General features: G+C 39.5%; 1 protein-coding gene across 1 annotated transcript in view; it reads left to right on the forward strand.

Annotated features, from left to right (window-relative positions):
• RUFY1 (RUN and FYVE domain containing 1) overlaps positions 1 to 12,597 on the forward strand; it is a 12,857-nt gene extending 260 nt beyond the window's left edge. Inside the window, exons 2-17 of the mRNA XM_010284365.1 lie at positions 294 to 411; positions 1,011 to 1,112; positions 1,451 to 1,574; positions 2,711 to 2,769; positions 3,453 to 3,518; positions 4,164 to 4,233; positions 5,162 to 5,263; positions 5,691 to 5,807; positions 6,699 to 6,866; positions 8,479 to 8,576; positions 9,029 to 9,148; positions 9,960 to 10,089; positions 10,947 to 11,041; positions 11,222 to 11,270; positions 11,462 to 11,539; positions 12,293 to 12,597. Coding sequence (XP_010282667.1) covers positions 294 to 411; positions 1,011 to 1,112; positions 1,451 to 1,574; positions 2,711 to 2,769; positions 3,453 to 3,518; positions 4,164 to 4,233; positions 5,162 to 5,263; positions 5,691 to 5,807; positions 6,699 to 6,866; positions 8,479 to 8,576; positions 9,029 to 9,148; positions 9,960 to 10,089; positions 10,947 to 11,041; positions 11,222 to 11,270; positions 11,462 to 11,539; positions 12,293 to 12,436 — 1,640 coding nt within the window. The 3' untranslated portion in view covers positions 12,437 to 12,597. The remainder of the gene's footprint in view (positions 1 to 293; positions 412 to 1,010; positions 1,113 to 1,450; positions 1,575 to 2,710; positions 2,770 to 3,452; positions 3,519 to 4,163; positions 4,234 to 5,161; positions 5,264 to 5,690; positions 5,808 to 6,698; positions 6,867 to 8,478; positions 8,577 to 9,028; positions 9,149 to 9,959; positions 10,090 to 10,946; positions 11,042 to 11,221; positions 11,271 to 11,461; positions 11,540 to 12,292) is intronic.
• Positions 12,598 to 12,848: the final 251 nt, after the last annotated feature.

The following is a 12,848-nucleotide window of genomic DNA, read 5'->3' on the forward strand; positions in this document are numbered from 1 at the left end:
CAGGTTGGGGAGAGGCAGAAAAACGAGTCTGTGTCTGGCTGTGTCTGCAAGTGTGACTTCTGTATGACGTGAATAATAATCACATACACTATACCATGGTAATCAGATGTAACTACGTGGTTACCGTCTGAAATACCCTGTATTTCGTGCCTCCTAAGCTGTCAAGGTATTTTTGATGCCCCTTTTTTCTTGACATTTTAGGAGCTGGTAAGACAAAACGTAGACGAAGATTTGTGATTCTGGAGTTGGAAGCCTGTCACTTCCTCACAAACTTTTCTATATATTCCCTTTAGTGAAGAAGACTTTTATTGGACAGAACAAATCATTTTTTGGTCCTTTGGAGCTAGTGGAAAAACTTTGTCCTGAAGCATCAGATATAGCAACTAGTGTTAAAAATCTGCCAGAGTTGAAGTAAGTTGATTGCTGGGGATGATGCATTTCACTTGCTGCTGGGAAAAAGAATCCTTTGTGTAGTCTTTTACCTTCCTTAATGAGATCTTGTTCCCAAAGAGAAAGATAGCGTGTGTAGGAGGCATTGACTTCTCCAAGAGATAAAGAGGACATCTCAAAACTCTCCGTGCTTCTGAGTCAAACAATGCTGTCAGATTAAAACAACAGCATTTGGAAATTCCTATTATAAGCTTACTACAAATAACTGTAGAGTCTTCACAGCTATTTTCTTTCCTCTTCCTTCCCTCACTTTTATAGCTTTGTCTAATTTTGTGCATGTGCTAGTAGTATGTTGTTTGGGTAATTCAGGATGATGAAAACAGACTAGTTTTAATACTAGGATGCATCAACAGTTGGTTTATGGTGGCAGTTGAAAATATGTGTGTTTTTCCAAGTTAGGAAGATTTTACAATATGCTTCCCATTCACTGAAGCAATGGGATTTACTCAAATGCTTCTGTGTTCTGGCGAGAACACTTTGTAAAGGGAGAATTTTGAATTGTGTAAATCTAGTTAATAAACCATTTTGCTTTTACCAAAACATGCAACTTTTCATTTTAGGACTGCTGTAGGAAGAGGAAGGGCTTGGCTTTATCTAGCACTCATGCAAAAGAAACTGGCAGATTATCTCAAAGTACTCTTGGACCATAAGCATCTATTAAGGTAACAGTACAGACATACATAGATTGTATTCACTGAGTCACTAAAAGCTTGCATTACTGTAGTAGGAGGTAATTCATTGACCAGTTTAAGCTTTTTCTTGCAACCTGCAGAGGAGCAAGTTGTTCATTGTTTTTGCAGTGAACCTGCAGAGGAGCAAGTATTTTCTGTGAGAAACAAGTAGAGTATTTTCTGTGAGAGTGCTGCATGTTCCACCTTGTGCAATAAATTAGCAAGGAGGGAGCTTATAAGGACTACATTATTATTTATATTATTTCAGTGGTGGAAGCACAGTTATCATTATTATGATGTGCAGTGATACCTTATAATATTTCTTCTAGTGAATTTTACGAACCTGATGCGTTGATGATGGAGGAGGAAGGAGCAGTCATTGTGGGTCTGCTAGTTGGACTGAATGTTATTGATGCAAACCTTTGCTTGAAAGGAGAAGACTTGGACTCCCAGGTGAAGATTAAAGCTAAAATAAGATCAGCCTGTATAAGATTCCAGTAGAATTAAGCACATCTATAAATACATTACTGAGATGGGTCCAGAATTCTTTAGTGTGGTATGTAGCCAGGGTTTGCCATTGTTTTCATAAGTGAGCAGTTGAACGTTTTATGATAAATCAAAAATTGGATGAACTAAGCTAATTGCAAGAGATACGTTGTGAAGTTCAATCTGCTAGGGACTTACAAGAGCTTTTGTTTTGAGGGTGAACGGTGGTTTCCTCTCGGCTTTGGGGGGTGTGTGTGTGATGTCACATACCTCTGCTGCTTTAATGAAATGTCCCAGGAGTATAAGCAATGTTCTGAGGTATTTGCGGTCCAAACAAATAAATGCCTTGCATGAATCTGTGCTTAACTTACTGTGAGTGTCTTGTAATTTGAGACCATGTCCTCTTTCAGCCAATCTGTTTTACTTTTGAATTAGGTAAACTTTGACAAAATGGGTCAATGGCATTGCAGAAGTCTAACTCTCTAAGCTGTAAATTAAAAATATATGTTGCTATAATTTTATTATTATTAACTTTTTTGTTCTTTAAAAGATAATGTTGCAGAAAATAATGTTGAAATTATCCTGCCTGTTCTACAAATTATGAACACGGCTAACTATTAATGTATTTATAAGAACTCAAAGACTTGCTTAAATGTCTTATTTGCATAAGATACTGTATTTGTTTTTAGAAAGCATGATTTAAGTTCTTTTTTTCTTTTTCTGTTTTTTTCTTTGGGTAGGGGGTGGGCAGGAATGTCATGTATGGAAGCTTATCATGTTTCCCATGTTGAATCAAAAAAAGTACATCAGTATCTGTTTCTTTAAGTAGCAGTTTATCGAAATGCTGTCAAAACTAGTAACTGCTAGAAATATATAACCACACTGAATATGGTTATTTTGATGTTTTTATGACAAACACTAGCTTGTGCGCTTGCTTCAGCTGGGAATAATAGAGGTATTATCTGTCTTTCTAAACTTAAACTTCAGATGTTTACCTTTTTCCAAATAAGGAAATATAAATATATATTAAATATAACGTAATGCTTGCTGCTACACAAAATTGCACTGTGAAGTTGCATTAATGCCTTAAATATATTTTTCAGGTTGGAGTGATTGATTTTTCATTATACCTTAAGGAAACGCAGGACAGTGATGGCAAACAGTATGTACGGTGAATTAGTGATTCTAAATTGTTACGATTTTTGTAGAACAAACCTGTCAGTCTGTGGGAACACATGAGTGCTAGAGATCTTAAGCTCTTTTATTCATCCAAAAAAGAGAATCGAAAATAGATTCTGGTAGCTAAACAGAAGTACTAACTTTCAGAGGTTGAGCCCATGGTAGCTTTAACAACAATACAGTGTGGAGAGTTTGTGTCTTGAGCTGGGACCAAATCAAAAGCGCACAAAACTTTAGGTTGTGTTTTTACTGGGTTTTAGGAGACATGATCTTCCAGGTCACCCACTGTTACATCACTGCTTTGTTTTTAAACACTGCTTCAGAAACGCTGTCAATTAAGTAGCTGTCTTTGTGAGAGAGATCAGTTATGGAGGAAGAAAAGTACTTCTAGGTGAGATATTATGTGAATTCATGAGGGGACTTCATAGTTTGTGTGCTTCCTGCACTTCAGAGCACTTTTACTGTTTAGCTGCTGAGAGATGCAGCTAAACAGCTGCTTCGTCTCCCTAGTGCTTCTGGCCTAGCTCAGGCACAAGTATTTTTATAATAATAGGAGAAAAGATTTCAACCCAGTTTGCAAGTCTATGCTGAAAACTCTAATACAAACTGACATTTCAGAATGAAGGAGTTTCTTCTCAATCAATAAATTCTCTCTTTTACAACTAGAGATGGAGGGATTACAGCTGTCCTTGACCAAAAGCATTATGTGGAAGAACTTAACCGACATCTAAGGTGGGATTTTCATCTATTCTAATGTACAAACACTTGTGCTGTTTAGCTTTCCCAGTATGACTTCGAATGTCTCTGCTGTCAGTCTTGCAGAGTTTTGTGCAATACTGAAATACCTTTTCTGATTATTTCCCCAAATCTTAGATTTACTTTGTAATCTTACTCTTCTGATGGCAAATGCAGTGCAGAAAACAAGTCTGTGTAATAATAGTTTACTTTTTTTGAGACTTATTAGTGATCAACAGAAGATTTTGGAGCTACTTTTTCAAGAGAAAACTATTACAAGTGCATCTGGAAATTAATTCTTTAGAGGAAGTCTCTATTCTTCCCCCATAGGTTGCTCAGGGGGAGGAGCAGGCCTCACTTACCCTCTTGAGCATCAGAGAGGTGTTACGACTGCAAAAGCTAAGCCAGAACTAATACAGTGGGCTGCCAACTAATACAGTAGGCTGCCAACTATAGGGAAATTCATGGTCCTCTCAGAGCTTAAGAGGGTCAATTGTCCTTTCTCTGAGTTTTTTGCCTGCTCATCAAAGTATTGCATTGTTAACAAATGCAAGATGATAAAAGCGTGGTTGAGGAGGGGAATAAATGTTGAACACTGGCACTTCTTTTTTTGTTTTTTTGCATCTCTCTTCCTTCCCACAGTTGCACGGTTGCAGATCTTCAGAACAAAATAGATTGTTTAGAAAAGACCAATTCAAAACTCCAGGAAGAGGTTTGTGTCTGGTCTGTTAAATATTTCTCATAACTGTTTTCCATCAGAGGCAAAACTCCCTAAGAATATACCTTAGACCTAATATTTGAGTTGATACTAACAAAGTATGATGGATTGGTAGGACTGACATGAGTTGGCACATGGGGAAGCTCTGTGGAAAGCTTCTACATTATGTTAGTTGTTAAACTGCTTTTGGGCACCTAGTTGTTAGACGGGTTTCCTTAATCAGGTTTTTTATCTTGCAATGGTGTCTCCACCCAAAAGTAATCATACCACTATAATGAACGTGACTTGTCCCCCTTCTTTCTGGACATACACGTGTGTATGTATTTGTCACATAAGTTAAACAGAGCTCGGAAAAAGAGAAAGAAAAGAATGACATTTCAATTGGAAATCTTTCCTAGCTGGAAACTGCAATAGAATCCAGCAGCATGCATGATAGCAGTTGTTTTGGGTTTTCTGGTGGTGAGTTTTTATATATATATAGATTTTTTTTTTTTTCAGGGTATTTTAGAGCATATCTGTATAGCTCAGTATCTCCACTTGAAAATACCGTAGGGTTCCACCAATGAATGTCAACCTTGCCTTGCTGTATGACTTCTAGTTCATACCAGAATGAATACCACAGATCACAGATCTGTTGTGGATTTTAGGCTTTTACACTAGGATGCATTTCTTTGGACAGTTAATACTTAAAAATAATTTATGGAGGTGTGAAGCAGAAGTCAAATGAACAAATGTTGGTGGGCTCATTAATTTAGGCTGTACAGTGAGTCGGCTGCAAAAGGGTCAGGCAGCTTCTGAGGGGGACAAAAGGGGAAGTGGGCAATGCACCTGCTACAAAAGCTGGGCTGCTAACTTTAGAATTCCTCCAGGTGTTTCATGCTTGTACAGTGATCAAATACAGATATGTTCTCTTTGTAAACAGCTTGCAGCAGCAACTGACCGAATTGGATCACTTCAGGAAGAGCAGCAGCAGCTGAAACAACAAAATGAATTAATTCGTGAACGGAGTGAAAAAAGCGTAGAGGTGGGACATCTATTTAAAGATGATGAGGATCCTTAAAATAAGTGATCTCTTTTGACCAACTGTAGTTAGTGCTTTCAAAAGCACTTTGAACTGGAATGCTAAGCACGGTTTCGCATGCTACTGTGTAGATCACTGTTTTTGTATATAGTGTGCACAGGCATTAGATTCTGCTGTTCTTTACTACACACTTAAACATATACTTGCAGAAGGGAGAAATCATTGAAAGTGTTAAAAAGTTTTCTTTTATTTTTACTCTATTCTTTGAAATTTCAGCTTATCAATGCTTGCCAGCTTATTAATTGTAAAACAGTAGGATTTTACTTGAAATAGCACATAGAAATATTGTGCTACGCACAAGAGCTTAAGGTATGCTTTAAATACATAGCTTTGTGATCTTATGTGGCTTTTTTGCTGATGTTTCTTGTAGGTAACAAAAGAGGATACAAAAGTAGAATTGGATACTTACAAGCAGTCACGCCAGGGTCTTGATGAGATGTACAGTGATGTTTGGAAGCAATTGAAAGAAGAAAAAAAAGTTAGGCTGGTAAGAAACTTAACCAGAGAAAGTGAAATGAAAGATACAGGATTCTGCATGCTTTAAGGTAGCATTACGAATAGAAGATGTATGTTGTGAACTTTTTGCAGCTATTCAGAATTCATAAAGCAGTTGCAAGCAAGATGCTGGACATTGGTCGTTAACGGTGTCTGTAAAGAACAGGAAATTGGGGCTTTTGGAATGCTGAAAATAAAAGGTCTTTCCCTGTTTAAGAACCTACCAGTATTATGATAGCAGAGACTAAGATCAAAACATGAAAAGAGGCAACTGCCTTTATGTAGGAAAATATGGTACATGCACGACAGTCACTTGCAAAATGAACTGCTGATTAGTGACTGGTGACAGGCAGCGCAGGCTTACTGAAGCCTATGTCTCTAAGTCAGCCCAACTCCAGCTGCCAGGAGAAATGCATCATTTGGCAGGCTGCTGAGTTACACACTGAGCTCTACACGCCAGCAGATCTGCACCCTTGCCCTGATCTGGAGAGCTGAAATAATATTTTGCTCTTACTAACTTCATGTATTAAGACCTAGGTTTAGATTGGATATTAGGAAAAATTTCTTCACCGGGAGGGTGGTCAAGCATTGGAACAGGCTGCCCAGGGAGGTGGTGGAGTCATCATCTCTGGAAGTGTTCAAAAAACGTGTGGATGTGGCGCTTCAGGACATGGTTTAGGGGACATGGTGGCATTGGGTTAATGGTGGGACTTGATGATCTTGAAGATCCTTTCCAACCTTAGTGACTCTGTGATTCTGTAAAATTGTAGTTTGGTATTCTCTCAGAGTAACACATAGTTTGTGTATGGGGTTATATGGGTTTTGTAAATGCTTATCCCTGACATATGACTATGTAGCAGTAACTAGGAAATTTCTTTGTAAGGAACTAGAGAAAGAGTTGGAGCTACAAATTGGAATGAAAACAGAAATGGAAATTGCCATGAAACTTCTGGAAAAAGATACTCATGAAAAACAAGACACTTTAGTTGCACTTCGCCAACAGTTAGAAGAAGTGAAGGCTATTAACTTGCAGATGTTTCACAAATCTCAGGTATGTACATAGTGGAGATGTTTCACAAATCTCAGGTATGTACATAGTGGAGAGCAGAAAAAGCAGCGGTAGTGGTGGTCTTTTACATGTTAATTGTGCGCTGGGGATGCATATGGACTTATATGCACCTGAAGTAATACTTAGATGCAAGAATTTTCTTAAGAATATCTATTTTAAAACTGTAGAAGGAATTGTTTAATTTTTTTATTATGCTTCATTATTGGTATGATATTGGGTATGTTTGGAAAGAAAGGGGGTTTCCTGGAGTATGCTGCGTAGTGTGCCATAGGATCATCCAACAAATGCAGAGATAACTGGAGAGCTCTCACAGGGGAGAAGGTGTTTGCAAGGGTCCTTTGTTGTAACCACTGAATGATTAGTCTTCAAAAAAAGACTTACTGCAGCCAAGAACTGTCATGCTTCTCCTTCCCATCTGTGTTGTCTTGCCGTCTTGCCTTTCACCTGCACCACATTTAACACTGTTTACTATAGAAACCAACAATAAGCCTCTCTATACCAATAGAAAACTATCAGTTATTTTGGTCTGTCCCGTAGTCTGTACGCTGAGTGCTATAGCCAGTGGAAAGGCAACACTGGATTTGGGGAGGGAGGAACTCTGTGGTCAGGCTGGCCTCTGGAGCTACCAACAAGTTGTTGGATTGGTTTAGGTATTTTCTTATACCCCCTTTAGCATAAGACCTGCTCTCCAGATAAAAGATGGTTAGAGAAGTAAAATGAAAAACATTTTGCTTTCTGGGCCTGTCTCCCTTCCTTAGTTTCTTCCTTACCCTGCCAGTTTTTAGAGTTTACTTTCTTTATCCTTTGCATTATATATATTGCAGGGGTTTGGGGATGTTTTGGGTTTTTTTATTATTGTTTGGATGAGTTGTAGTGTTTTGTCTTGGTTTTTTTTCAGTTGGACAAAAAATATACTGTTAGGCATTTCTACAAGGAAGTGATGGAGTAGTAGTGTTCACACAAAATATGCAGAGCTTGTCTCCATTAATGACATAGGAGTTTAACTAGACTGGTATCTGGTGCCAGAAATCCAGAGGGGATTTCTCTCAGTTTTTATGGACTATTTCTTGATGCCTGTTCAGGCTTTATCCAGGCCTTTGCCTCCTTCACAGATGCACAGAAACTTGCAAGGCAGTGGCCAATGAAAGCCCAGGGTTGAGGTATGCCTTTGCTTTCAAAAGCAGTATTTATTTTGGGTTTGGTTTTGGGGTTTTTTAGCTTCCTGATTCCATGCCCACTGAGTGCAGTTGTTACATTCAAATCATAATAGTAACATAACTGATATTCTTATCCTGTCAGTTTAATCCAATAATTTCTCTCTTCAAGCTTGTTTCCAAAGAGAAGGTTTTTGGCATGTAGCTGATCTCGTAGGTCAAAACTTTTTTTTTTTCCCCTTCTGCGCTCTTAACAAAACGAGTAGAGGAGTGTCTGGCATTATCCACATTTTATGTGTACACTGCAGTTAGACCCAGGCATGGCCTGTAACAAGCTAAACATTCTTTATCTAGTAGCAGACTTTCATTAAGCACTAACACTTTGTGCTTTAGAAAACTAAAATGTATTACCTGGAATATCTATTCACTTATTCCTACAGAATGCAGAGTGTTCATTACAACAGAAAACAGAAGCAATATCCTCTTTTGAAGGAAAAACAAATGAGATGATGTCCTCTATGAAACAAATGGAAGAGAGGTAAAAATTACAAGCTCAAAAAGTCAACACTGCAGTCAGTAGAAATTTTCCAACTGAAACCTTTGTAGAATGACCTTCCATACACCTCCTATAGACATTGGGGCACACGTGCCAGCATGACATTCTTTTTCCTTTCTCCTCCTTATCATCACCCTCTGTGCTTGCCTGTTCTCTTTTCCCAGGCAAACATGCCTATAATTGACCCATTCGAAAACCATAGCTCTTTCCATAGGCAGGCTGTTTAAAAAAAAGTTGACTTTAGTAACAGGTATGACTCACTTTTGGGTTTTTTTTTCAGAAACAGTTGCTTTCAAAACTCTTTTTTTCTCCACTAGTATTTTCAGTTCAAGCTTTTATAAAGATCCGTATGGTAAATCTAAAAGAACAGAATGAGAGGTATAGGTAAGGAGTGTGCAAATTGACAACAAATATACATGTTCATTACTTTGTAGACTGCAGCATGCAGAAAAGGCAAGGCAGGCTGCGGAAGAAAGATGCAACAAGGTGAAGCAAGAGCTTGCTGGCAGGCTTGACACTTGTCGGCAACAGATGTCCCATCTGGATAGCAAATGGTATTTAATTTGATCAGGTTTTTTTCCTTCCTTTCTGCCATTTCTGTAAGAAGTGTTTTTCTACTCCTTTTGTGCCATGGGCTAAAGAGGGGTTAGTTTGAATTATATTTGGTTCAGCAAGTATTGACAGAAGTATGCAAGATCTAGGAGAGCACAGTACTTCTGTATAGTGCACAGTTAAGAGTGGGATTTTGAAATGTTTTTTCCAGAACATCCAGTTTAGAGCACAGGGTGTCAGTAGAAATCTGGCCATTCTGACTAGCAATGGAGCTTTCAGTTGCTTTTTTTTTTACTAGCTCAGCAGGTAGATACGGTCATGCTTGTAGGCTGAGCATGTAAGTGACTATCATCCAAATGGATTGAGGTTTTTGGAGGAGTTTGAGTGGTGGGGTGCATCCTGGTGTTCTTAGGGAATGTTAATCCTCTAAAGATTTCTAACGCCTATAGAAAATGCTTCTTTCACTGTTCAGACTTGAGGTAGAGTGTCACTTTTAAACATGGGTGTTTAAAAACAGGTAGTCTAAGATGTACTTGTGGGGATTGGCTTTGGGGGTTTTTTGTTTGGGGTTTTTTTTTTATTCTTTTTTTCTTCTAGCCATTCATTGCTGCTTGTTTTCTGTGACCTGAAGATGCTACTGTGGTTGTTGATGTCTGCTGCCATAACATCCCTGTTCTCTCCTTTCCCAGAACACAACTCTAGTTTTTGCCTTCTTTTGGACAAGGCTGCTTCTTCTCATATTGTTGCTATCCTTAAGTGCTATAGGATATTTTTCTACTACAGGGTTTCTTAGAATTAATTATTTTTAAATAGCTCAACTCTGGAAAAGGAGTTAAAATCTGAAAAGGAACAGAGACAAACTTTGCAAAGAGAACTACACCAAGAGAAGGATGCTACCACTCTGCTTAAAACAGAATTGCAACAAATGGAAGGACTGAAAAAGGTACGCACAGTGCAAACGTGCACAGCGTTCAGGATTAAAGCTGACTTAGAACCAGTGCAATGTTTGCGCCTGTAGAGAATTTCTTCTGCGCCACTTTTCTCCGAGCGGTTTCACAAGCTCGGCTGACATAACACCAGTCTGGACATGAAATGCCAATACAGGGCTCAGGCAATGAAAACAGCTTAGCTAGAGATGGCTGAGGAGTTCGCTCTCTGAGCTAGAGGTGGCTGAGGAGGTGCCCTGCCTTAGCTGCGTGAGTGTCTGAGCCACACACCAGTCAGCAGCTGAAGCTGAGGTGGGATAGCTGGGGTTAAAAAGTTCGTCAGCTGTCCCATGGCGAGATACCCTTGCTCAGGTAGGAAATGGCAAGTTCAGAGCTTCCGGTGATGGTGTGAGGTCTTTCAACTATATGTAATAAAATGAAAACCTGTTTCCAAGTTTTTAAAACAACTGAATGTGATTTAATTTTTAAGCGTGAACATTCTTATTAATCTAAAGAGAATTTGTTCCTGTGTATCAAGTGGTTCAGATTTTGAAGGCACAATTTTACACCAGTGTCTGTCTCTACGCTCGTGTGTGGGCATAGGACTGCTGCAGCCTAGCTATGCTCAAGAGTGTTTAAAGCGTGAAATCTTCCTCTCTTTCTGATAAAAATGATTACATGATTTCACTGGTTGTGCTCTACAAGAGCACATGGGTAGTTTATCCATGTAATTCTAAAATTCAGGCCTTAGAAATAGGTAGCTTTATAAAAGAGCTTATTCTTGTGGACTGCTTGAGTAGGTTGGATAGACCGATCTAGGTTATAGATCAAATTTAGCACACAAAAAACTTTGATTTTGTGTCTGATTTTATAGGAATTGAGAAAACTGCAAGATGAGAAGCAGCAGTTAGAGAAAGTCTGTGAGGAGCAAGAGCAGGCTCTTCAAGAAATGGGACTTCATCTCAGCCAGTAAGTTCCAGGAACTGAACTCCTGTAAGTGACGTAACCTGGTGTATGGAGTATCAAACTAATACCAATAGTTTTAAAACGCATCCAGTTATAAAAATCAATAAACTTGCAAATCAATAAACTTTGAGAATAGAATGTAAAGTCATGCAGAGAGAATTACTTTTTTTTCCCTCCCCCCAGATCAAAGTTGAAGATGGAAGATATTAAAGAAGTAAATAAAGCGCTCAAGGTACTCTACATCTCATGGATATTTTGACTAAGCATACGCATTTCACGTAACACCTTCAAGTTTCACCATGGTTATCCTACTTTAAAAGATGGCTTTTGGAAAAATACCAACAAAGTTGGTAAACTGCCTTTTGAATTTTATTTTATAAATTTATTTGTATCTACAGTGAGGTTTTCATTCCAATTTTCTAGGGTCATACCTGGCTGAAGGATGATGAAGCTACACACTGCAAGCAATGTGAAAAGGAATTCTCTATCTCAAGAAGGAAGGTAGTGGTGTTTGGTGGATTTTTTTTTTTTTTTCCTTTTTTCCATGACAAAACAAAAATGGTGCTGTTGCATAGTTTGCTAGGGAAGACTGACCCTTCTTCAATTCCAGATCTTGTTGGTGTGGTAACTACATAGAGAAGTAGTTTGTTCTTTCCCATCCTAAAAATAATGTTCTTCTGCTTGGGTGCTTTCCTTGGTAGGGAGCTGTTGTGGGCTTTGTTCTCTGGGGCTGTGGTTCATCTTGTGTCCCAGCTGAGCTGTGTGTGATGAGGGCTGGACGCTGATGGGCCGAGCTGTGCCCTTAGGCCGCAGGGGACTGCTGCCGGGCCCTGCTCCACGGCTTGGGACGGCTTATGGTGCCTGGCAGCCCAGGCACCACATTTCCTCTGTATAGAGCCGGCCCGGCATGTGCTTTCCTGAAAGCCTGGGCCTGGCTGTGTGGTATCCACACAGGGCCTGCTGGAGGGCCGCGAAACGGCAGCAGCGCAGCTCCTCCGGTCCTTGGCCGGGCCTGCCTCGCCAGCAAGCCAGGGGCAAGCAGGCCTCGTGGTGGAAGGAAGCCGGGCTGTGCGGGGATCACACCGCTTCCCATGCAGTCCTCCTGGCAGGAGGAGGTGCTGCCAGGAGGGTTGGGCCCGTTGGGAAGTGCAGGGTGATGTCAGTACACTACAGAGGCTTTTCTGAGGTCTGATTTATCTCTTTCTGATGCTGAAGTTTTAGGTAGTTGTGCTTATTTTAACTCTCTGTTTGTAGCATCACTGCAGAAACTGTGGGGACATCTTCTGCAACACGTGTTCCAGTAACGAACTGGCACTGCCATCGTATCCTAAACCTGTCCGTGTCTGTGATACTTGTCACACTTTACTCCTTCAGCGGTGTTCGTCCAATTCCTCCTAAGGCTTTTGTAACCTTGACAGGACCACTTCAACATTGGAAAAGTAGCCATTATCTTTTTAATTCTGAATTCCAGGCATCTCCTCTGCAGGAGGCTATCTGGTTTGTAGTATTTTCAACTGTAAGACAGAGCCATGTAAAATAATTTGTAGGAATTATGCAAGCTAATGTTTCTCCAGCTGGAATAATAAGAAAATGAAATCTGTAATTTGCCACAAAGGTGTACTTGAAACTAAACTTCAACTTCACTTTTCTGATTTTTATAGATATTTGTATTAAAGTTTGTATATGGCATTTCTATGTTTATTTGATCCCTGTAGATGTTGCCATCTTTCTGCACATCAGCTGCAGTCCCTCTGTATATACCCTCACTGTAGGTGTGCTCCTGTGCGTTTCACTGGCTAGTGTACAGTTT

The sequence above is a fragment of the Phaethon lepturus genome, unplaced genomic scaffold (genome assembly GCF_000687285.1).
Source record: "Phaethon lepturus isolate BGI_N335 unplaced genomic scaffold, ASM68728v1 scaffold51673, whole genome shotgun sequence".
Lineage (NCBI taxonomy): Eukaryota > Metazoa > Chordata > Aves > Phaethontiformes > Phaethontidae > Phaethon > Phaethon lepturus.